The sequence below is a fragment of the Trichechus manatus genome, unplaced genomic scaffold, assembly GCF_000243295.1.
Source record: "Trichechus manatus latirostris isolate Lorelei unplaced genomic scaffold, TriManLat1.0 scaffold00013, whole genome shotgun sequence".
Classification (NCBI taxonomy): Eukaryota; Metazoa; Chordata; class Mammalia; order Sirenia; family Trichechidae; genus Trichechus; species Trichechus manatus.
Window position 1 is genome coordinate 1,499,212 of NW_004443949.1, and position 25,712 is coordinate 1,524,923.

General features: G+C 42.0%; 1 protein-coding gene across 5 annotated transcripts in view; it reads left to right on the forward strand.

Annotated features, from left to right (window-relative positions):
- The window catches only part of DZIP1 (DAZ interacting zinc finger protein 1), a 75,098-nt gene that overhangs the window by 46,914 nt on the left and 2,472 nt on the right, over positions 1-25,712 (forward strand). For 3 of the 5 annotated variants that reach the window (XM_023726689.1, XM_023726688.1, XM_023726691.1), the window contains 8 exons: positions 820-876; positions 14,774-14,916; positions 16,465-16,627; positions 16,962-17,091; positions 17,299-17,352; positions 18,753-18,946; positions 23,348-23,478; positions 24,217-24,391. In XM_023726689.1, the coding sequence (XP_023582457.1) occupies positions 820-876; positions 14,774-14,916; positions 16,465-16,627; positions 16,962-17,091; positions 17,299-17,352; positions 18,753-18,946; positions 23,348-23,478; positions 24,217-24,391 (1,047 nt within the window). The remainder of the gene's footprint in view (positions 1-819; positions 877-14,773; positions 14,917-16,464; positions 16,628-16,961; positions 17,092-17,298; positions 17,353-18,752; positions 18,947-23,347; positions 23,479-24,216; positions 24,392-25,712) is intronic. The other 2 variants (XM_023726687.1, XM_023726690.1) reach the window with 1 other exon arrangement.

Consider the following 25,712-nt stretch of genomic DNA (forward strand, 5'->3'; position numbering starts at 1 on the left):
TCCAGCTCTGTCCAGAACCCTCTGTTGTGATCCTGGTCAGAGCAGTCACTGGTGGTAGCGGGGCACCATCTAGCTGTACTGGATTCAGTCCGGTGGAGGCCTTGGTAGCTGTGGACAATTAGTCCTTTGGACTAATCTTTTCTTTGTATAATTGGAGTATTTTTAAAAATTGGTTTATTGTACACCAGTGTTCACAGCAGCATTATTCATAATAGGCAAAAAGTGGAAACAACACGAAACGCCCATTAACAGATGAGTAGATAAACAAAACGTGGTATGTACATTCCAACGAATATTATTTGGTTATAAAAAGTAATGAAATACTGATACACGCCGCTATGTGGATGAACCTTGAAAATGATGCTGAATGAAAGAAGCCAGATGCAAAAGACCACGTATTGTATGATTCTCTTTATGTGAAATGTCCAGAGGAGGCTCATTCATGGAGGCAGAAAGTAGACCAGTTGCCAGAGGCTGGCGGGGGCGGTGGGGGAGTGAGGAGCGTCGGCTAATGGATATGTGGTGTTTTGGGGGGATGCTGAAAATGTTTTACAATTGATAGTGGTTATGATTGAATAACTGTGAATGTTCTAAAATCCACTAAATTGTACATTTTGAAAGGATGAATTATATCTCAACAAAGCTATTGTACAAGTGAGTTTCGATTAGTTGTGCACTCTCTCTGTCATCTGAAACATTTGTCCCTGATGATCTGTATACATCTTGACTAACTTGAGGAGTAGTTGGCTGTCCTTGTGTTCGGATGCTTTCTCTTTAATTACGGAACTCGTGAGCTTTTTCCTTTTGATGCTGTTTCAGTGAACGCCCCTGCTGCACAGACTCTGGATGCTAAGTCAAGTCTAACAATAGCACATGGTAAGTTCCAGCAGTACTGTCAGTGTTTTATACCCACTTTCCACCCTGTGTTAGAGAACTTATTAACCGAAAGTGCTTCTGCAGGGCTAATTGGATGCAACAGAAAACATCTTAGTGATTTTAAACCAGTTGCTGAAACTGCAGTCTTGATATGTCATATGACTGTACAGTGAACCTAAATACTGAAGTCCTAAAGTAGAAAATGTCTGTGTTGCCAGATTTACAAGTAGAGATTTAAACTTTGAGTTGTACTTTTATTATTTATGATTTTTGGTAGGAAGCAGCAGGTCTTGGGTAAGAATGAGGGTGACTTTCTGCTGGGAAGGCCAGTCAACCAACACATGCCACGGGGCATATGTGATTGTTTTTCTAACTTTCAATGTGGCAGCAAGTCACCTTTTTTAAACAAACAGCTTCAGTGATCAGTTGGGAAAACCTAGTAAAGACTCGTGATGGAAACCAAAGGGAAAAAGTAGCACCCACTAGAAGAAATCACCACCAGGATTCAGTTCTTGGACCAGACCACAAGGATGGGATTTGTTATGAGCATGATTCAGTAGATGGGGTGAATATTTATAGCCTTGTTTTACTTTTAAACAATTAAAATGCTTACAGTTTTTCATAGTATATGCTGTTTAATACCTTGTTTTCTTATGGTCTGCTGTATCTTACAAATGAATTAAGATGGGAGAGGGACCATCTTTTTCCTGTCCTACATACAGCTGCTTCTAGAAACTAATGATTACTACATTCTGCTTTGTTTTGAGCCTTTTGGTTAGACTTAAGTCCATGATCTGACTGGTTAGTCGACTGGAACTTTTTGTGTTCATAAATAGTGAAGGTCTTCGGTGGTTACTCTTTTTGCTCACTCTCTGACTCGTGGAGTTGTTTATTGTACCTTATTTTTTCCCGAGATTATTTCAGTTGCATCAGTTCCTTGATCATGTGATCACAATGTGTAATGTGTACACTCTCCACGTACTGGCTCTTATTGTTTATAAGTGTTTATAGCATGCAGTTTGTTTGTTTTTTTTCTTCCTTTGGACTGATAACAGAGATAAAATGTATGTTAAAAAAAACCAAAACCAAATCCATTGCCATGGAATCAATTCCGACTCATAGCGACCCTGTAGGACAGAGTAGAACTGCCCCCATAGGATTTCCAAGGAGCAGCTGGTGGATTCGAACTGCCGACGTTTTTTGTTAGCAGCGGATCTCTTAACCCGTGCGCCACCAGGGCTCCAAGCGTATGGTGGACATATATAAATTTGCTTTAATATTGAATATACAAGAAATTATCTTTGGCAGTCATTTGCTGTTTATATTATTTTATGTCAGATCTAAAATAGGTCTCTGCCCTCCCTATTTTTTAGAGTAGGCTTCTATAAGGCATTCCGGCCACTTCTCTTTTGTACTTCAACAGTGTTTTTTCATTGACTTCTCTTTTTTTCCGACTTGGTTGTTGTTGACCTTCGTATGTCATTATGCAAGGTCCACATTTTCTTCGTTCTGTGTCTGTGTGCCCGATAAAGCCCACGTAGAGTAGGTACATTAATTTGTCTGGAGTTAACTCAAGGTTCCTGGTTCCTGACAAGTCTATCAATTTTAAACCACCGTGTTCTTTGATTGTGGGCGCTTCCGTGATTAGATCAGAGTCACATGAATCAGTCATTCCTCCTTCCTGGAATCTTTGGGAATTGAAATGCTAGTTTTAAATGCCAGCCAGAGCTGGCAAGGGCCCACAACCCTTGGATTGGGCTCAAATCTGATTTATGAGCATCTCAAGGGCCAAGAGCTAGGAGGAGGCTTGGCTGGAGCCCACTGACCTGTCCCCTCCGATCATGGCAGCCTCCCTGGTAGTGAAGTATTGCATAATGTTAGTTAGCCTGTTTACCCCACCACGGGCTAAAAGATCCTTTTGTTCCACCTCAGAACTTACTGAGGTTCTTCACCATGAAAAATGCCCTGATTCCTCACTGTCTCAGTTGGGTTCCCTGGGTAACAGGTGCTGAGGCAGACTTACAGGTGGGAGGCTCATTGGGAAGCCCTCTTGGACAGCACCTGTGAGAGAAGCAGGCTGGGGCAGAAGGATCGAGGAACCCAGATCCAGCAACGGTGAAGCCTCAGCCATTCTACCTGGAGCTTTAGAGCTGGGATGGGCATTTCGGACTTGTCCCCGGTTGAGCTAGGGGGGTAGGTCATCGTGCTCTTGCATCCGTCAGTTGTCAGATGTGGGTTGCCCCAGGGAGGGCGTGTTGACGCTCCTTCAGCTGAGGCAGTTGTGGACAGGGGACTCCACTGAGAGCTGCCCGGAGCTGAAACTGCCACTCGCGGCCCTGGAAGGGCGTCTGGAGAAAATTGGGAATGTTGATAAGTCCCCTCCTGTTCGACTCTGCTACCCAAGTTGAACAATATAAGCTGTAAGTATTGATCCTAAGTCAGGAGACAGGATGAAACGTGGACTCTGGGGAAAATAAATGATCATGCTTGATTGCCATTCACTGCTGTAAGTTTTTCCTGATAAAAATCTCTTCTGTAGCATTTTCACACCTGGAGAACACGTAGCTCATGGCGTTGTGACTAAATCGTGCTATTGCAGTGTCCAGGAAGGAAAGCCTACTTCCTTGTTGTTAAACTGACCCATACACCCCGATGGCTTAGGCCTTCCGAACTGATCGTGCAGCCCGCCCTTTTCTTTTAGCTTGGCCAGGCAAAACGGTCATCTTCTTTTGGTAGTGAGAATGCTAAATAGTCACTTTTCCCAAAGCCTTCAGGGACCTGCTGGTTCCTCTTAAATAGAAAGATCTTTATTTTTGGTCTATGAGTTGTGAGGGGGTTACGTATGCCTGACTTTAGTCATGTAGCTAGATCTAGGGCCACAAAAATTAGAAGCTGAAAATGGAAAGCTGCTGTAAGACGTTAAGTGTGTCATAATTGCTTTTAGAAAGGCGGAAACATTTTTGCTAGAATTCGAAGTTAGCATGTTTTGCTTGCAAAGTAAATATTTTGCATTTCAAGATATTGAAACCTAACACAAGACTTTAGTTCAGGCAATGCTATGTTGTCCAGTACCTGAGAAGTAGTGTATGCTGGAGTTCTGGTGGTTTGTAGCTCTTAATGGAGGAAGGAGCCCTGGTGGTACAGTCGTTAAGAGCCAAGGCTGCTAACCAAAAGGTTGGCAGTTCACATCCACTAGCCACTCCTTGGAAACCCTGCTGTGTCCTATAGGGTCCCTATGAGTCGGAGTCGACTCCTAGGCAATGAGTTTTTATTACTTAATCGGAAAAAAGAGGTCTCCCCCAGTCTGAGGACATGGGACCCATCGGTGTTGCAGAAACGGACTGGGGACAATTGAAGGGAAAGTCTCCGTTGAGGAGATTGAACCCTCTGAAGGGGGGTGGGTCGGATCCCTTTGAGGTGGCCATGCTTACGTGCAATCACAAGGAGAAATGTTTGCATGTGGCCGACAGGAAGAGCAGTCATTCAAGATTCACATCCTGGAAGAGTTCAGGAAAGTCTTTAGGGAACTCTTCGTCCTTAGAGGAGAATTAAAAGTGCCACTTGTAATATGGCATTTCTCCAGCTGTGTCCTGTACCAGCCCTGCCTTCTACTCCCTGTCATGGACCCCTGGGCCATATGAATTCCAACAGATAGTTATGGGCTGCACCTGTGTGCCTAGGTTGGATAGAGAAATGAATCAGAAACAAAGCCTGTATAGGGTTTTCTTGTCTGCAGCCTTATGGAAGCAGATTGCTAGGCCTTTCTTCAGTGGTGCCGCTGGGTGACTTCGAACCACCAATCTTTAGGTTAGTAGTCGAGTGCAAAATCTGAGTCTCTGTAAGGGCTACCAAACACTCGTAATTGTGGCACAAGGTGGGAGCCGTAGATAGACTAAATGGGCCTTTAGGCAAAGAAGAGGTTATCTCCAGTTGGGGAAAATTCGGGAAGGCTTCACGGAGCAGCTGACATTTGGCCATTTGAGTTGAACAGGGTGTGAACATGTAAGGGTGGCACTTTAGGTAAAGCAATAAGTAGAAGCACTAGATGTAAATTAATAGTAGATTAATTATTGGGCTAAACATAGAGTAGGCAGAAGAGATTTGAGGGGGATGAGGTTGGTTGTGTCCATTCATGGCAGCTACTGAGTGTCAGACTAGGGCTGCTAGGGATCATTCTTTTGTCAGTGTGTAGCTGCTGAATGTTCATGAGGCTGGCCTACAGGAATCCTAGGCTTACCAGAGCATGTATGATGAATCAGCGCTGGAGTGTGTTCTCCATGTGAGACACACCTAGGAATCAAGGTTGTGGGAATTGACCTGGAGAAGAAGGAGCAAGCAAAACAGCTGTTCCAGGGAATTGGCAGAAGGGCTGAGCAGGTGATTGGGGGCCGAGGGAGAGGGAAGAGCAAGAGATTGGGGGCCGAGGGAGAGGGAAGAGCAAGAGATTGGGGGCCGAGGGAGAGGGAAGAGCAAGAGATTGGGGGCCAAGGTGGACGGCAGTGTCATTTAGAGAAGCTAGGATGAGAGGGAAAGAACAGGGTCAGCAAATACAGTGAGTGCCAGCCGGGAGGCATTATAGCTTCATGTTCAAGAACCTGGACTTTGGAAGTGGAAAGCTGGGATTGACGATCCACTCGTGTCACCGTATGCTTAGGTTTCCTTGCCTGTAAAGTGGGGAGAAGAGTAATAGCTCCTTCCCTGGGTTGTTGAGACAATTCAGTGAGGCAGGGTGTTATTTACAGCCCAAGCCACTTAGTAACCAAACCAAACAAACCCACTGCCGTCGAGTCGATTCCAACTCATAGTGATCCCATAGGGTTTCCAAGGCTGTAAATCTCTACAGAAGCAGACTGCCGTATCTTTCTCCCACAGAGCCACTGGTGGTTTCCAACCGCCTGCCTTTCGGTTAGCTGTCGATTGCTTTAACCACTGCGCCACCAGGGCTCCTTGAAACACTTAGTATGCACTGGCCAAACGTTAGCTTTTACCATAGTCGCTGAAGTCCAGCGAGAAGTCAGCCAGTGGGAGAAAGCGCAAGGCTAAGTCGAGATTTGGGAGCTGTTCTTCTGGAGATAATGGTAGGAGACTGGAACAGAGATTTTTCTGAAAGTCTCAGGAGGTTCGGGGAGACACGAGTTTCAGCTGTCACACTGGAGGTCTCAACTCAGGATAGGAGTTGAGGTGTTTGGAGGCTGGACCTTTTGCTTCTAGAGCAGAGAATGGCTGGCCCTTCCCTCCCCACTTGGCACATCTGCCTACTTGTTGTGGGGTCTGGGGTGTGGTTCCCTTCGCTTCCTCATCCCTCACATTGGAGTCATGTTCAGGAATCTACCACCCCCCACCGAGCTCCCACCCTCTGCCCCACAGAAGGAAACAAGTCAGAACTTTGATAGTTTATCCTGACTCAAGAGAAGTAAATCATAGGAGTATCCAAAAACCAAACCAGTTGCTGTCAAGTCGATTCCGACTCATGGCGACCCTATAGAACAGACTAGAACTGCCCTATAGGGTTTCTAAGGAGCAGCTGGTGGATTTGAACTGTCAACCTTTTGGTTAGCAGCCAAGCTCTTAACCACTGTGCCAGCAGGGCTCCAGGCCATAGGAGTATATCTCTAATATAATGATAATAAATATGCATATGATGTTTTTGTGAAGATTTTAGAAAAAATTTCCTCATAACCTTATTTTTGTAATTTTCATAAAATACAGTGAAATTCATATCTCCTGATTTTTTTTTTAAACTGAAGTTAATTATTCTCCTAAAGTCTCCGTTTTTAGCAGTTCAAACTAGTAAAATAGCCTGTTCATATAATTTTAAAATGTTAGTACTGAGTATCAAATGTGAAAGTACCTTTTTTGGTGTTTATCAGTTGTGGAACACGGGTGGACTTAAAAGTTCTTTCTGGGGCCTTGTTCATATTTGCAAATAAAAGTGGCCTCCCAGTTACTAATCGGCTGTGTTCTAAAAGTTCATTTCATAGTAATTTAAAATGCATTTCCCCCATAAAACCGATGGTAGGTTCCTGGCCAAACTACAAGAGCCTGTTTAACCTGTATATACCTAAAATAAGGAGCCCTGGTGGCGCAGTGGTTAAATGCTCTGGCTGCTAACCGAAAGGTTGGTGGTTCAAACATACCCCGAGGCTCCAGGGAAGAAAGATGTGGCACTCTGCTTCTATAAAACCTACCCTACACTGTCCTGTAGGGTCCCTATGAGTCGGAATCAACTTGATGGCAACGGGTTTAGAGCTGGTTTTATACCTAAAAATAAATAAATAAACCAAACCCAGTGCCCTTGAGTCGATTCCAACTCATGGCAACCCCATTTGTTACAGAGTAGAACTGCTCCATAGGGTTTTCTTGTCTGCAGCCTTATGGAAACAGGTTGCTAGGCCTTTCTTCAGTGGTGCCGCGGGGTGAGTTCGAACCACCAATCTTTAGGTCAGTAGTCGAGTGCAAACCATTTGTACCACCCAAAGACCTATACGTCAAACAGAGTACCAGAAATACCCCTTAATAGGTTAAAACCAGACCTTCAGCATAGGCAGGACTTAAATCTGAGGTAATACATGACAATCACTTAGTCCTGTGCCTGGCAACATAGTGGCGCTCAGTGATGGTTGCCTGGTGTTGCCCTTGCCCATTGCCCTCTCTGGGGTCTGGCGGTAGAGTAGAATGACCTCCATCTTGTGGGTGGAGGTGGAGAGCTAGGCCAGGAGCCCTGTGCTGGAGATGAGTGAACCATGCACCACACAGTCCGGACTTTCTGGTTCCATTTTATCCCACGTCTGATGTTTGACTGCCATCGGTAAACCTTTAGCCAAAAGCTGACTTTTCCCATGAAGGAAATTTCCCTCCGTTAACAGGATGGAGTTTGGTGTTATTCACACTGTCTGTAGGTTTCCTTGTGTATACATAACAACATTTGCCTGGGAACGTCACCCAGAGACCTCGTTTCCCCCAGCCCCGGTTCCGGTGCTGAGCCCTCATCTGTCCCGCTGTGGAAGCAGGGACTTCTCCAGCCCGCAGCCTTTCCCTGGTGGCCCTCCAGGGGCTGAACTGTTGTTTGTTATGTGCCAGGGAGTCGATGTGACAGAGTAGAGCTGCCCCATAGGGTTTCCTAGGCTGTAATCTTTACGGGAGCACATCACCAGGTCTTTCTCCCGTGGAGATACGGGGTGGGTTTGAACTGCCAGCCTTTAGGTTAACAGCAGAGTGCTTAACCACTACACCACCAGGTCTCCTTGTGGGGCAGAACTAGGTTTTGAAAAGCAGTGTAGGGACAAGGAAGTGTGTAAGAATGGGTCCAAGTCTTGCTGCTGACCCTAGGGTCACCTGACCTTAGCTCTTTACCATCCTGGTCCTGCCACTTGAAGGCCCGGGACAAGTGCTGGGGGCAAGTGAGAAGCTGGGGTACGAGGGCCTTGGCTTTTTTTTTTTAATCTTTTAGAATTGAAGTATCCTCATTAATTTTCTGTTTAGCCACCTGCTCAATCTATTTTATATGGAAAGTATTTTTTTAGGGATAAGTGATGGAAATCTTTTGCAGTTGTGCCCTTATGCCTTGAAAGAATCACATCAGACACTTCGGGTGATGAGTGAGAAACTTTAACCTAGTGATTTAAAAATATAATTTCTGAAGTAGACCTACTACTGGAAAATACATAAAAAGAGAAGACATGGTGAAAAAGTGACCAGCTTTAAATGACGACCTGAATATTTTTTCTTTTCCAGTAAATTCTTATTATTTAGGCATGATTAAAATACCACGGAATTATGTCTTTCAGAATGGCTTGAAAGGAAACTAATTTTACTTTGCTCTCGTCCTGTTTGTACTATTCTTGTTTTCCCCATTAATAGAGCAGGCATTTTCGTCGCACATACTGGAACCAATAGAAGAACTTTCAGAGGAAGAAAAAGGTAACAAAGGGCCTGATCAGGATTTACGCGCGCAGATTGTATTCATACGCCAAAACCCAAGCCTTGAAAATACGAGCCAGTGGTTTCTATTGTACTGTATCAAATTTAGGTTGGACGTTTAGGTTTGGATTATATTTTCAATCCGTAGATAGTATTCTGCTATACTATTCCCTCTATGTTCTATTTTATTATTCCCTGCTTTACTGTATTCTTATGCAAGCAGATAAATAAGAAATAATCCTGTGTCAGGGAACTTGAAAAGGAACGTTAATTCTTCATCTCAAGGCAGATATTTTCTGATCTGACGGTAAATCTACACTTGTGTTTTGCATCAGTCATGATATGAAAATATTTGTCTCATAGTTGTGATCTTTCATACCCTGAGATAGATGGGTGAACTGCCCATTTAAAAATTATTTTTAAATAGCAAAGAACGCATAATGTCTAAACTCTGAATGTGGAATATCTATGTGCGGGTTAATACCCATATGGTGGGATGTTTGAGCTGTTACAGGTCTTGGGAGATAATTAAAACTATTACTCCTTACTTGTTTTATTTGGTAATTCTTAAAATTGCCCTCTATCAAGTTTTGAGGTTTATGAAAATGTTTTTTAAAAAATTATAGAGAGTGTTTTCTAATGCCAGAGTTGTAGACCTGGAATACAATTATATTTGAATCAGTTTATCACCATTTTCTTCTTATTAATACTAGTGCTTTACTGGATATCACTCAGGGCTCCACTTCTTTAGGAGAAAGCAAATTTTTAATAATTTATATTAAACCCTTAATATTTCTTATATTTCCTTCTGTGTTCTCCAGAGTTTTTTTTTTTTTAATTATTTTTACGAGACTACAAGTTGAAAATTAACTAAATCAGGCATATGCTCGTAATACCTACATGATGTGTATTTTCAAGTCTTGGTTTTGCTATATTAATCATCAGTGCCTTTTTGATATTTTTAAATAGTGTTTGCTTTGCTTGCACGTATCTTTGCAGTTTGTCTTGATTTTCTTTATTTTAGTCAGACTATTTAGTTTAGGATTTCATATTTTCCTATTCAACTAGTTGTTCATAATTGCCACTGATTTTGGATAGTATTTTAGTTGCTCCATTTCTCCTGCTCTTATTTCTTTGTAATTGCTGTTCCAGTATTTAAATACCCATTTCTTTCTGAAACAAGAATGTGTATAGAGACATTAAAGTATAATAAAGCCATAAAAAGTTGTTGATGGAAATTTGAGGGCATTTAGATGAGCATAACTTCAAGAGGATATTGTCGGGCTCTTAAGTGAGGCTCCCCTTGTTCCACTGTCCAAGAAACAAGGAGCAGGTGGGTCATTAGCCACTACTTCCTTCCAGCAGTCGTAAAGGTGGCCCAGGCCTCCCGCTTGAGGCCTGAAGGCTAAATCCATTCCACAGAAGTGATTTGTTTGAGCTATCCACCGTTGGCCAACATTTTATAATCAGTTGCCAATATTTAAAAATGAGAATACTTCACGTGAAATATCTGAATTTCTGACTTCTTTTGAAAAACTGGAAGATCCATCAACATTCAGCAAGACTGAGTAGCAGCCACCCCCCCCCCCTTAGAAGCAAACGTCAGCTTCTTGGGCTGCCACGACGCCCCCCCAATACAGTATTCTGTCTTCTGCCCAGTTTAACTGCCTGACCTAGATTGTGATCGTGCTTAAAAATAGTGTCTGTAAATGATTTTCAACCATCCTTGTTGGCTTACTGGAGACAAGATGAACAAATCTTAATCTTATTTAAGATTTGAATAATGGCATCCATTTACTTACGAGTACCATACTTTCTGTCTCCTACACATGTATTCTTTACTGATCTTCAGAACATAAAATCTCTTATTCCTTGAGCAATCTGTAATGTGTCAGGAGGTCCATAGAAAGGGTCACGTGATTTTAATGCTGGAGCCACAGGTTATAGAGTCCACACTCATTTAAAAATAACGAGTCAACCAGGGCTCCAAGAGGAGGAGCAGTTTGGCCACCATCATCTGACGTGGTCTCTCCACCTTCACCTCCAAGTTCCACCCTCTACCTCATTCTGCCCACGCCTCATTTAGAGTTCTTCTACCCACACAGCGTAAGATGTGAGTTTGGCAAATGCTGTTGTTGGTCGTTGCCACATTTGAGGGGCTGGGTTGAGAAAGAAAATCTTTGCCACTCTCCACGTGGTCAGACACAGCTCTGGTGGGAGCTTAGGAGAGGGCTGCCGACCAGGGAAACCGCCCAGGGCATCTGTGCACCGTGGTAGAAACCAGGACTGCATCCTTATGCCTCTGTGAAGCCAGCACATGGCAGCAGATTAATTGCCATCAATAAATCCCTCAGCTTGTGCTAACATTTTGCAGATAAATGCCCATGAAGCTGAATTTTGTAAAAACAATGTGGTTCTTATCGAGAAGTAACTCGTGACTGTTTCTGCAAACTTGCTTTTTGACAGATTTGAGTCATACTTGATCTTGCTGCTTTATAGGATATTAGAATGTGAGGGCCAGAACGGGTCTTAGAGGCCATTTTATATTTTGGAAACCTGAAACCCAGGGGGGTTAGGAACTTGTTTCACGTCATTGAGTTTAATTAGTGACAGAGCCGGAACTAAGTCCAGGCTTTCTGCGTCTCATAGTTTCATGCAAAGAAGAAAGAACGGAAAGCTGGGTTGGTTTGGGCTTTGCAGGGCTAGCTGGGTGGCCTTTGGGGGAGTCTCTTTACCTTGCTGGCTTCAGAGTCCTGACGTCAAAAAGGAGGTTCATTCCTGTATAACAGATAAAGTTCCTTCCAACTCAAGTTCTTTTTTTTTACTTTTCATACTTGTTTTGCACTACAGTTACTCGCTTACCATAATGCTATGTTGTTTGGCTGATATATCTGACCACATGTCTAGCTTCTTGTGCATTAGCCTGGCCATCTGCTTGGGTATGTTTTTAACATTTTAACTAGAGGAAATGCTGATCTCTAGACAGTTTTGTCTTATTTATCTTGGTGAACAATGTATGTGTTAACTCAAATCTTCCAGTATGGGTGGTTTTCAAGAGATTAACTCTACCTTTATATTAAAGCCCTATTTCTTTTTTATTTTCTGTCCACTCTATAGTCTTTCTATCACTTTAGCTGGGCAGCCCCAGCCTCGTAGGAATCCTTCTTATATTAAAAAACAAACAAACACAAAAAACTGTTGCTGTCGAGTCAATTCTGACTCATAGCGACCCTATAGGACAGAGGAGAACTGCCCTGTAGGGTTTCCAGGGAGCCGCTGGTGGATTCAGACTGCTGACCTTTTGGTTAGCAGCTGAGCTCTTAACCACTGCGCCACCAGGGCTCCGTCTTACAAAGTGTTTTCTAATTATTCATAAATGGCTTTCCAAGAAAGTACAAAAATATAAAGTGAATTTGAGGACAGAGGAAAATGCTTAATCTGCCATAATTTGTGGGAACTTGGTCATGAAAATGAACTTGACCTCAGGAGTGACAGTTTAAACAGGAACCTGGACAGATAAGCAAATGAACCCAACAACTGCTGTCTAAAGTCTTTATAACTCTTCTCAGCTGTGGCTAAGCCATCCTAGGCATCACTTGAACCCTTTGTGTGGCCCATGTCCCAGAGCAGAGAGCCTGGAGCCTCTCTTTAGGCTGTGCTTCTGAGCAGTTTCTTTTCTGTCTGAGATACTTGCCTAAAAAATATCTGTGCACAGTCAGGCAGTGGAAGTGGGGAGGTTGCATCTGTATAAATGGTAGCTCCTTGACTTCCAGGCTTTCTCTTTTCTTTTTCGCCCTGGATAGTTGCAGACCTGATGGCCGACTGGGAGCTGCGACCAACAGAAGAGCCATGACTGCAGCCAAGTCCGCTAGATTTTGATGTGTTGTTAGTTCCTAGGACAGGAGCGCTTTTTGTGTGATTTCAGAATATTTGAAAGCATTGGTGGGAAAATAGCAGTATGGATACTGAGAATATAAAATTTAAAATCACCTCCAACTTTTAGCCATGTAAAATTTTATAATTCTGGTTTAGTAACATTCAGAAAAGCATCTTCATGGAGGATTTTTTTTTTTTTTCTTCTTTAATGTACAGAGAGTAGTACAACTAATTTTGCTTTCAGTAAAACTGATTATTAATCAACAGAAATATTCTTGAAATTTTTGTATGAGAGACTAACTTGAATTGTAAACTTTCACTTAAATCACAATAATAAAAAAAAAGAAACATTCTTGAAGTGGTATTTAGAAAACATCTTACACAAAAGGCATTTTTTGTTCAAGATCTTCTGAAAATCTGAAGGTGCCGGGGGTACCTAAAGATTCTATCTGCTAAGATCGATAAGGTGGTGGAAGAATGGAGTCTCTTGGGGCTGCCCTGACAGCCCGAGGCCCAGAGAAGGGCATTTGATGTGACCCTTGTTGGGTGAAATGCCAGTTCAGAGACTAGACTCCAGAATGATAGTTCATTTGTCACATTTCTGCCAGATCTGAATTTGGACATTCACTAAGGATCTCAACTCTTCCTGAATATTGTTGTTAGGTGCCATCGAGTCTGTTCTGACTCACAGCTACCCTATGTACAACAGAATCAAACACTGCCTGGTCCTGTGCCATCCTCACAGTCATTGCTATCTTTGAGCCCATTGTTGCAGCCACTGTGTCAGTCCATCTTGTTGAGGGTCTTCCTCTTTTTCACTGACCCTCTACTTTACCAAGCATGATACGCTTCTCTAGGGACTGGTCTCTCCTGATGACATGTCCGAAGTACATGACATGAAGTCTCACCATCCTCACTTTTAAGGAGCATTCTGGCTGTACTTCTTCCAAGACAGATGTGTTTGTTCTTCTGGCAGTCCATGGTATATTCAGTATTCTTCACCAACACCGTAATTCAAAGGCATCAATTCTTGTTTGGTCTTCCTTATTCATTTTCCAGCTTTCACATGCATATGAGGTGATTGAAAATGCCATGGCTTGGGTCAGGCGCCCCTTAGTCCTCAAAGCGACATCTTCGCTTTTGAACACTTTAAAGAGGTCTTTTGCAGCAGATTTGCCCAATGCAGTACATTGATTGATTTCTTGACTGCTGCTTCCATGGCGTTGATTGTGGCTCCAAGTAAAAGGTAGTCCTTGCCAACTTCAGTCTTTTCTCTGTTTATCATGATGTTGCTTATCGGTCCAGTTGTGAGGATTTTTTTTTCTTTATGTTGGGGTGTCCATACTGAAGACTGTAGCCCCCAGTTCCCTTTGACAAAAAGACTCAGCTCTTCAAAGGTCACGAGGTCACTCCCCTTCTCTAAACTCTCTTGAACTAGACATTTTTGGGTGGGGAATAAAAGAGGAATACAGAAGGAAAAGTGAGGAGAATGTGGCCTGTTATTTTTTGTTTTTAAATGCACATTGTTTTAAACAAAATGAACCTTTCTTAAGACTTTCTTTGAACTCTTTTTTCATTCTGGTAAAATATTTTGGAAGAGTAACAATTTTCATATTTTGAAATTGTATATGAACTTAGTGTCTACTAAATTTATTATTAAAAAAATTTAAATTATTTAAAATAAGTTGGACTTTTTCGGCATAAAATGATACATAAATACTAACTGGACTTAGGAGAGATGAGTTCTTAAGGAAATAGTGAAATATTTTTAGTGATAAAACAAACTTCCAAATAAATTTTTTTTCCATTATGCTTCTATAGTTGCATGTATTTCGTGCATTATTTACATAGCTATAACTCAGTTAAATGATGAAAAAGAGTCTGTAAAAACAGTGAAGTTTTAAATCAGACTTAAGATAGTTTAAAAAGCTATTATACTTAACCACTGTATATTGTATTGAATGACTAAAATGTCCCAAAACTTACCAATGTTACAGATGCTTATTGCTATTTAAGAGTTGTATTTTATCATTATCAGTTTAGAGGACTTTAAATATATTTCTTAAAATTCACTTTTAGCACATTTTCTCCCCTTTTTCAGGAAGAGAGAATGAGCAGAAATTAAATAACAACAAGATACATTTAAGGAAAGCCTTGAAGAATAATCCTTCCCTCACTAAGGAAATCAGAGCAATTTTAGAGCAGAGTTTGGTGGAGAAACTGGAAACCTTGGGGATTAATGCAGTAAGTTCATTCATTTTTGGAATACTTGCTAGTTTTGTTTTATTTTGTTTTCCAAATAAAAAAATGATCAGAGGAGAGAAGAAGGCATATCCGTTCTGGTCACATTTGGAGACTAGAGGTTAATATGACACGATTTATTGATCACATACTTAGATGATACTGTGTGCAGGCACCTTCCTAAGAACTTTACAAGTATTAACTCAGTTAAAACTCGAAACAAATCTTTACAGAGAGGTTAATTAACTGGCTTAAGGTCACACAGCTACTAATGAAGAATCCAGGATTTGTATCCAGGCAGTAGAAATGCTGCGTATGTTCAGATATTAACCCAAAATTATATTTCATGTTGTTCCCAGAGTGAGTAATTTCAGTGTATCAGATTTCATATAGACTCTCTTCGCTTTTTTACATTTTTTTTTATTGTGGTAAATATATAATATGTAACAAAACATTTAATATTTCAACCATGTTCACATGTAGAGTTCAGTGACATTACCTACAGTGTTTCTTGGCATCTCATCATGGGATCCTTTGTAGCATTAACCCACTGGCCATGCCTTGACTGTTTCTGCTTCACACCTTTCCCCCGAGGTACCTCTGTACCTGTTCCTGTCGAGTCATTTCCGACTCACAGCCATCCCATGTGTTACAGAGTACAACTGTGCTCCATAGGGCTTTCTTGGCTGTAATCTTTACGTAAGCGGATCTCCGCGCCTTACTTCTGTGGTACTGCTAGGCGGGTTTGAACCGCCAGCCTTTAGATTGGTAGATAAGTGCATACCGTTTTCGCCACCCATGGACAAGGTGCCTTTACCCATCTGGAAATACCCCCTTGATTGTACTTGATGGGTCCCACCCATCCTTCAGGGCACAGCTCTAGCAGCCTCCCTGTTAAGCCTTCTCTGACCACTGGAGCCTCCTTTGGCCTCTCTCCTTGGAATTCCTTTAGCCCTTGTGGACTTATTCGGTCCTTACGACACACAGCCTTGCACTGTTGGCTAACCAGTCATATACCGTCATACACATGCCTCATGTGTCCAACTCACTGAGCTTCTTTTGGCCCAGAACAGTGTGTTATGTGCTGAAGCGTCCTCCACCTTCCTTCCATGCACCTGGAACTCAGGGAGGATGGACTGAAGTGCTTGCACAGTTAATGCTGACATGTGCCATGAGGTGACAGACAACCCACAATAATGGATTAGGTTAACGTCTTAACTTCTTCAGTATACTCGCGGTGTCCCCATGATAATGGATTAGGTTAACGTCTTACTTCTTTAGGATATATGCGGTATCCCCACGATAATGGATTAGGTTAACGTGTTACTTCTTTGGTATATTCGCGGTATCCCCACGATAATGGATTAGGTTAACGTCTTACTTCTTCGGGATATACGCGGTATCCCCACGATAATGGGTTAGGTTAATGTCTTAATTCTTCGGGATATTTGCGGTATCCCCACGATAATGGATTAGGTTAACGTCTTACTTCTTCAGGATATATGCGGTATCCCCACGATAATGAATTAGGTTAACGTTTTACTTCTTCAGGATATACGAGGTATCCCCAGCGATCACTTGACTAGAGTGCTGAGATTGGTGGAATCGGCAAGACAGGAGAGAGAAAGACAAATACCTAACTTTCAGCAAATCCGAGAAGTTCTTGAACGTAAGGTCAGCTGTAAAACTGAGGAGAGAACGCTACTGTCTTCAGGTGAGCAAGCCTGTTACCAACTTCCAGTCCATCTCTGCAGATGAGAGTGCATGCAATTCAACAACTCTTTGACAATTTTAAATGATTCACATAAAAAGTGAGTTTTGCTTAATTGGCAACTCCCTTACTGTTTGAACTATTAAATATCAAGTCTTGATTTTGTTTCCACATTTTGGGGTTTTGTTTTTTTTTAAAGCCTGTAGTCGAGACTCTAAACTAGAGACTTGCTTGTTTATTTCAATGGTAGTGTAGACAGTATTGCATGATTTACTTTTGCTTTTAACTTACTGATCACAAAGGCAATGAGGACTCAGGAATGACACTGCTTTTACAGATAAGTACAGTGTCTCTCAAATGGATTCCTTTTCAACTGGAGAAATCCCCAAAGCGGTACAGCTTCCTCCAAAAAGCAGACATTTGGTTAGACAAAGACCTGTTTTTACTGATAGGACATCTGTTCCAAAGTGAGTATTGTTAACCCTAAAATTCTCTTATTAACCCTTGACCCACTCGCAATTCCTACCAGCCTCTCGTTGATACCAGCAGATCTTCGATGCTCCTCTCCCTCGTTAATATATGCTAGAAGCAAAAATTACCAGTTACACAGAAATTTATGTTAAATTATATCATTCACTCAGGCAGTTTAGAAATGTTTTTCTGTTGTTTTTTAGAATTAGGAAAAATATCATAGAAGAGCATTTTCCCAGAAAGCCTCCAGCTGTGACGTGAGTACTCGGGGAGGGGAAGACCATTAAAAAAAATTATTTTCCCTAAACATTCTTATCACTGTAAATCAGCACACTTGTGGTTAGGTAAAGCTATAATTATTAAATGTTATCAATTAATTTGTGATTTCCTACTTTGTGTCATGGTGTTTGTGAATGCTATTTGTGACATGCCTTTGTTACTGTATCAGTTATCACTTAAGTCAGTAATGCTCATCACGTGGTTTCCATCAAACAGTGAGATCACACCTGCGTCATTTCTCTGTCCCCACCACCAGAGTCCAGTAATTTCTCAGTGAACACATTTAAATTAAATGAATGAGGTTGCGTTTTAAAGGTTGAATCCATGATAATGTCGGTTCATTAGAGAGAATAGTGTTCTAAATCCTTCGTGATAATGACCCTGGACCTTACTTTCTTAGGGTCTCTTAGGATACTAAGAATTTTAGCTCAGTCACTCCTTAACTGGATGCCACTGATTTTGTTGCTTACCTGTTTTAAGCCTCAGTTTTCTTATCTGTAGTATGGGGATAATACTGCTTTTTTTCACAGGATACTTCAAGAATTGAATGAGAATATATGAAAAGGGCTTGGCTCAGTGCCTGGCACTTAGTGGGTACTCATTAAATTGTAGGTACATTATTGTTATTAATTATGAATAAAAATTAATTTCATCATGATTAAATTTTGTCATCACTGCCTTATTCTGGACATAGTGATGCCACAAATGTTTCTTCACTGAGGCATTGTATAGTGGAGATGATATCAATAGTGGTTTACCCTTCAGAAGCACTTTTCATGTGCATAATTTCCTCGGAAGAGCTTCATTTCCTGGGGCATCGTACACCTTAATCAATGTTTGAAAGACTGACACATTATCTGGCAGTTAAGTGCCCAGTAAATATTTATTAAATGAATGCTTTACTCCTAATAAACTTTTGGGTATTTTTAAATGCGGTGATAATGCATATCCTACCTTGTAACTGAAAAAAATCAAATGAGATTGTGTATATATACGAGCTCTTTGTAAGATGTAGTGTAAATGTAAGTTATAAGTAACAATACTATTTTAAAAGGTGGAATAGTTTCATTGAGGAAAATGTTTTTCTTCCATTGAGAAATGTTTTTCTCAGGTGTGTAAAAACCAAGGTTATTAAGGATATGCAAATATGGAATTAGAGGAGAAACGTCGTGACTTCCGTACATTTTGATCAGTGCGCCACATGGTTGGCAGATGTGGGATGACTCTTGGACCTGCCGCCAACTTACCTGTGGCCACACGGCTGTTTGTTTGCCGTGCTCTGTGAGGATTAGCTGAGAAGGTTCTGACCACTTGAGAAGAGTAGTTAGTAAATCCTGAAACTTAGGAAAACAGCGCCACCTGTTTCGGTTTTGTGTAGGACTCCCCCCTTCAGTTCCGAGGAGGAGTTGGATGATGACCACCTCATACAGGCATATACGTCCCCAGAATTACTTCCTATGCGGCCATGGAGAAGCAACAAGAGTAGCTTTGGAAAGAACACTGCCAAGAGTGATACTGACTGGACTGAGGGAAGTGAAAATGAGGATTCTGATGCCTCTCCCAAGCCCACAGGTGATCTTTTCTCATTGAAAATCCTTTTGGAAACTTTACGTAGGACAGGGGTTCTCAACGATGTGCGACTTTGCCCCCCATAGGACATCTGGCAGTGGCTGGAGACATAGATTTGAGCGTCACCAGCTTACAGAGAGTAACTGAAGTTGTCACAGCTGGGAGGGTGCTACTGGAATCTAGTGGGTAGAGACCAGGAATGCTGCTCAACCTCTTTCAATGCACAGGACAGCCCCCCACAGCAAAGAATTATCTGGCCCAAAGTGTCAACAGTGCCACTTTTGGGAACGCTGATTCTGGATTATAAGGTGGATGAAATAATTCATAAAATTTTTTTCCTTCTGGAAGAAAAATTAAATGTAACAGATCTTTAGCTGACGTTTTTAAATGGTTCTCTTAAACATGAAAGAGCCCCGGTGGTGCAGGGGGTAAGGAGCTCGGCAGCTAACTGAAAGGTTGGCAGTTTGAACCCACCAGCTGCTTCAGAGGAGAAAGATGTGGCAGTCTGCTTCCATAAAGATTTACAGTCTTGGAGACTGTATGGGGCAATGGTACTCTGTCCAGTAAGGTTGCTATGAGTTGGAATCCACAGCAATGTTTTTTTTTTTTTTTTTCCTCAGACAAGAAGTGTGAGTGTTGGCAGGTTATAAGGCAGTTCTTTAGCTGTTGTTAACTATTTATTGTTCTCCAAACGTTATCTCCCCTGGTGCCCTGACATTGCAGCATTCTGAGGGGCCTATTGAGTACCAAGGGCATCATGGATGACTGGAATACAGCATGGAGTTTTGGGGCAAAGAGGTGACAAAGAGCCTAAGTCAGCACCTTCATCCAGCACTCCTGAACTTCAGGCAACCCCAGAACCTTCAGCTTTTAGCTCTGGTGTTCAATTTGGTAATAAAGGGGACACGTGCATAATCTCTTCTCTCACCTGTTCTCTTGCAACCGTCCCTTCCTTTCCAGTCTTCCAGTCTCTGACCTAGTTCATATCTTCATTCCCTCTAGCTTGGACTATTGAAATAACTTTCTGATCTCCCTGTTTCTGTCTAGTCTTTCTTCTCACCAGGCCAGCAGGGAAGGTCTAGGAGGGGAAGAGAGCAAATCTAGCTTATTTGTAGGATCGAAGAAGTTGAGTATGGTGGCTAGAGCGTAGAATGAGAGAAGTGAAACTAGAGACGTAAACAAGGACTAGATTGAGACTGTGCTAAGGTATAGTACTTGATCTTAACAAGTCATCGAAGAGTTCTAAGCAAGGGAGAAACATGAGCAGCCTTGTGAAGAGAATGGATTGAAAGAGCCTTGCACTGGGGTTAGAAGTCCTGATGAGAAGTTGTCGCCATGAGTCTGGAGGGAGATAATTGTGGCCTGAACACCTGCAGTGAATAGACCTGCGTTGATGGGGCTCAGTGATTGATTAGATTTGGGGCACATGGTAGGGAGGAGTGACCTTGAAATTTCTTTATTGGGCAGCAGGGTACATGGTGGTGCCATTTGCTGAGCTGAGGAGCATTAGAAGACAGGAGGCATTGGTTTTGGATGTGTTGAATTTGAGGTGCTTTTGAATTATCTAAAGGGAGAGATCCAGAAGGCAGTGGGTAAATGGGTCAGGACCTTGGGGGAGAGAGAGAACTGGGCTACAGACATAGATTGAGAGTCACCAGCTTATAGAGAGTAATTAGAGCTGTGCAGCATTGCTCCGCAAGAGGTTGTTCAGGGGCCTGGGGACAGAGCCCCCACTAACTACAACACTGAAGGAGAATACAAAGGAGGAGCCACAGATGTAGCAGGAAACGCAGGCCAGAGAGTTATCATGGAAAGGATAATGGCCAGCAAGGTTGTAAGTGGCCAGAGATAAGGACTGAGTTTGGCAAGAGCCATTTCAGTGGAGTGGTGGGACAGAAATGGAGGAACTAGAGACAGAAAGTAAGGACAGCCCATTCTAGAAGTTACTGTGACACAAAGGGAGAAGAGGCAGTGGTTGCTCCTTATTTTTTAAGGTGGGAGAGACGTGAGCATTCGTTGATGAAAGCCAATAGAGAGGGAGAAGTGATCATACAGGGGCTTGGGGAAGTTTTCCTCCTATTGCTTCTGTTTTCTCCATAAAATAGGAAGAATTATGACAGAAATAGGGTTGGCAAGTATGACTGTGAACCCGGAGTGATGAGGGTGACTTTGAGTAATAGCTGACTTATTGCAATACATAGGGTATAGTTTGATGACGTGAGAGTCAAAGATGGGTGTTTTTAATGAGGAAGGTGGGAAAATGGAATGCAGAGCAAGGTCCCTACACAGCACCTCTCTTGGACCCATTAAGAGGGGACTCTGGCTTACACATCACAGGGCACCGATCTGAGGGCGGGGCGTCTGCTGCATCAAGAGGACATGCCCACGCCCACCGCTCCTTCTAGATCAGGGTTGGCAAAACTTCCTCCGGAAAGGACCAAATAATAGATACTTTAGCTTTATGGGCAATATCGTCTCTGTCGCACCTGTCAACTCCATCATCGTGGGAAAGCAGTCAGAGATGACACATAAATGACTGGTGGTGGCCGTGATTTTATTTACAAAAACAGACGTTGCTGTTGTTACATGCCGTTGAGTTGGTTCCAACTCAGTGAACCGCTGCCCAGGCCTGCGCCGTCCTCACAGTCGTTGTTACGCTTGGGCCCGTTGTTGCAGCCACTGTGTCCGTCCATCTCTTGAGGGTCTTCCTCTTTTTCCTCTCTTTCCCTGACCCTCTACTTCACCAAGCATGATGTCCTTCTCCAGGGACTGGTCCCTCCTGATAACATGTCCAAAGTACATGAGATGAAGTCTTGCCATCCTCCCTTCTAAGGAGAATTCTATCTGCACTTCTTCCAAGACAGATTTGTTCGTTCTTCTGGCAGCCCATGGTATATTCAGTATTCTTCGCCAACACCACAATTCAAAGGCATCAATTCTTCTTTGGTCTTCCTTTTCCAAAAAAACAGATGGTGGGTGGGTTTTGACCCAGGTGCCGTAGCTTGCCAACCCCTGTCGAGATCACTCTCCAGGTCATAAGACTAGAGAATCTTTTCCCCCAAATGGTTCCAAACTGACTTCCAGGACCTGTGCCAGCTTCTTCCCTGGGTCAGCTCCCCCAAAGCACGCTGCACTGCTGGTGTGCACATGCCAAGATACAAGGGGTGGCTGCAGGGTTTGTGTTTGAATGTCTGTGTGGGAGGGGCATATGAATAATGTCCACATGTGAGTAAGTCCAAGACCCTCCCTTCTGTGCTGACCACAGCTGGAGATGCCTGGGTCATTCAGTCATTCTCACTGTTCTAATACACTATGCTGTCTTTTGGAGACGGGATAATTGTAAAGGAAGACAAGGTCCAGGTTTGTGACTGTTGCTGATAATTTGCTTGAGAGAAGTGGGACCAAAGAAATACTGTTGAATGCAATTTTTAAATTAGGTATTTTAAACATATGAGATGTAATCAGTTTATTTTATTTTCTATAATTTTATATACCACGTATTTATATAATTCCATAAAATATAACTAATTCATTTAAAAACAATAAATGTTATTTTTAGAAATACATGAATATTCTATTCATGCAGGTTTCCTCACTGAAATGAAAGTTTCTGGTCACATACTTGAATGAGGCTCTTCTTTGATTTAAAATAAATGTTTTATAGCTCCAAGTTTGAAGGATTATAACTTTTTTCTGTTTTTTTTTTTAAATTGTACTTTAGATGAAGGTTTACAGAGAAAATTAACTTCTCATTAAACTATTAATACACATATTGTTTTGTGACCTTGGTTGCCAACCCTGCAACATGTCAGTACTCCCTGCTTCTTGACCTTGGGTTCCCCGTTACCATCTTTCCTGTCCCCTCTTGCCTTCTCATCCTTGCCCCCAGGCTGGTGTGCCCATTTAGTCTTGTTTTGTTTTATGGGCCTGTCTAATCTTTGGCTGAAGGGTGAACCTCAGGAGTGACTTCATTACTGAGCTAAAAGGGTGTCCGGGGGCCATTCTCTCGGAGTTTCTCCAGTGTCTGTCAAGCCAGTAAGTCTGGTCTTTTTTTGTGAGTTAGGATTTTGTTCTACATTTTTCTCCAGCTCTGTCAGGGACCCTCTCTTGTGATCTTTATCAGAGCAGTCAGTGGTGGTAGCCGGGCACCATCTAGTTGCAACGGACTCAGTCTGGTGGAGGCTCTGGTAGCTGTGGTCAGGATTATGATTTTTAAGGAAGCATAAGTGTGTAGTGTAACTTTGTTTTCAACCCTAAAATATGTCAATTTGATTTTACTGTAATAATACATAATTATTTGCAAAGTTTAGACTCTTTCAAAGTTGGCTGTCAAGGTTATTTTAGAACTGAAGATAGCTACAATTTTTAAAAAACCTTAACCGACTTATTTTTATTGTTGTATAGGAACTTCCATTAAAACCCTAACTGAAAAAGTTGAAAAGACGGTTTCAAATCCCAGAAATGTTAATAAACCGTTTGGTGGAATTAATGTTGCTGAAGCATTCATCAAAAAAGAAGTACAAGAAGAACTAAAGGTGAAATCACTTTTACTTGCTAAATATCCATGGATAAATTCATCTTTTGATGAATGTGTTTTAAGAGTTGTGTTTTTCATAGTGAGATTAAAAACAAATCTAAGTACTCACTATGGCTGAGGTGGAGATTTTTACCTCATGTTGTTTTTAGTATTGCATTTTTTCCTGTTCCATCAAAGATACTGGAGCAGTAACTTGTAATAATACTTCCTATCTATACACAGTGGTTCGAATCTACCAGCTGTTCCTTGGAAGCCCTATGGGACAGTTCTACTCTGTCCAGTAGGGTCGCTATGAGTCGGAATCGACTCAATGGCAGTGGGTTTGGTTTTGAATTTTTGTGATTTATCCTGTGGTTAGATGTTCCATTATCACAGAGGTCAAAGAGCCCCAGAGCCAGCCCAGCCCTTGCTTGGGGAGCACCCTTATCTTTCAGTTTCAGACGCTTACAATGGACTGGTTTTGGAATTTCCTAAATTCATGATTGGTAGAGCAGGAAACATCCATTTCCGTGGCAAGGAACGAAAAAGAGGTGGTTTCCTCTGCTTTTAAAACTCATACTTCTACAGCCATTTCATCATCGCCCCGCAGAAGTGACCAGATTTGGGATCCTCTGAGGTTCCCAACTTCTGTCCTTATCATTCAGTGTCAGCTGCTCAGTCTAACCAACAAAATAATTGTGACTTCTAATGCGTGCTTCTTGTTTAAGAAACGTTATTTCCCATGTGCTTCCTTTAGTGTGCAGATGTGGATGATGATGACTGGGACATATCATCTTTAGAGGAAGAAAAATCTTTGGGGAAAAGAACTGAGAAAGACCGGAAGGAACCTCCAGTCGTGAAGAACGAACCGAATTCAACCCACGTTGCAAGTGCATGGGGTGCATCTAATCCTAACGAGCCAAAGGGAGAAGGTTGGCTGCTTCGTTGTTATTGGGTACCATCGAGTCGGTTCTGACTCACAGCAACCCTATAGGCAGAGTGGAACTGCCCCATAGGGTTTTCAGGAAGCAGTTGGTGGATTTGAACTGCCAACCTTTTGGTTAGCCTCCGAGCTCTTAACCACTGCACCAGCAGGGCTCCTTCGCTGCTTTAGTGTCTAGTAAAAAAGCTCAGTCCCTCTCCAATTATTTGCATTTTATCTTCATAAATACATACTTAAGCCATGTTAACATATCATCAGACAGAAACATTATTGGCATAACAAAGAGCTTGATGCCTTTTTATATTATTTTAAAATAAGTACCAAATATGTACCACTTACTGACTTTTATTATTTACTGACTATTTTTGCTCAATGTTAGGCTTCATCTTTAGTCATTAAAAATGTCCTTATATTATTTTTGAAAATGCCCATACACATCCTCTATTCATGCAGGTGCCCCAAAGAAATGAAAATATCAGATCTTGTTGTTGAATGAGACTGTTCTTCTTACAGTTCTCATGTATTAATCTGTTTACATATTGAATGTTTTCTTACCTTTCCGAGGAGGGTTTTCCTTGTAGCTTTGTAGCCAATGGGATTAATTACAAATGAAACAATTAGTTCAGATGGTTGCCATCCACGTACTGTGGTGTTGTTGTTAGGGGCAACTGAGTCAATTCTGATTCGTAGCAACCCTATAGGACAGAGTAGAACTGCGCCATAGGGTTTCCTAGGCTGTGATCTTTACAGGAGCAGATCACCAAGTCTTTTTCCCTCAGAGCCACTGGGCGGGTTTGAACTGCCGACCTTTCAGTTAGCATCTGAGCGCTTAACTGTTGTGCCACCAGGGCTCCTTCTACCTAGTGAAGAGCCTGGATAAGTGTAGTAGCTTAATTCTTAATACACTTAATTTTTAAAATAAAAAATATATAGAGTTTCTATTTTGATCAAAGTAATTCCTGCACATGGCGAAAGTCAAGTTGTACAGAAGGGCTGCTCTGTGCCCCCTCTCACCACCTGCACTGCCTTTCGTCAGTTCTGTGTTACTGTATTTTATGCAAATAGCACGCGTTTTCTATGTTTATTTGCCAATTGAGCCCTCGCCACTCCAGGTATTTTTGTAAGCGTGCTATGCTAATTTTTTTTACAGCAACATGTAAAAACAAACTGACATAGCTGTGCTTATGAAAATACCTTGCTGGAGAAGGTATGGTTGGCAAACAAACGTTCGTGTTATTTACATAAAAATACAGCAGTGCTTCTGGTGGGCACCTCCATGTTTCTGAGTAGTGCACTTCTACTGCTGTTTC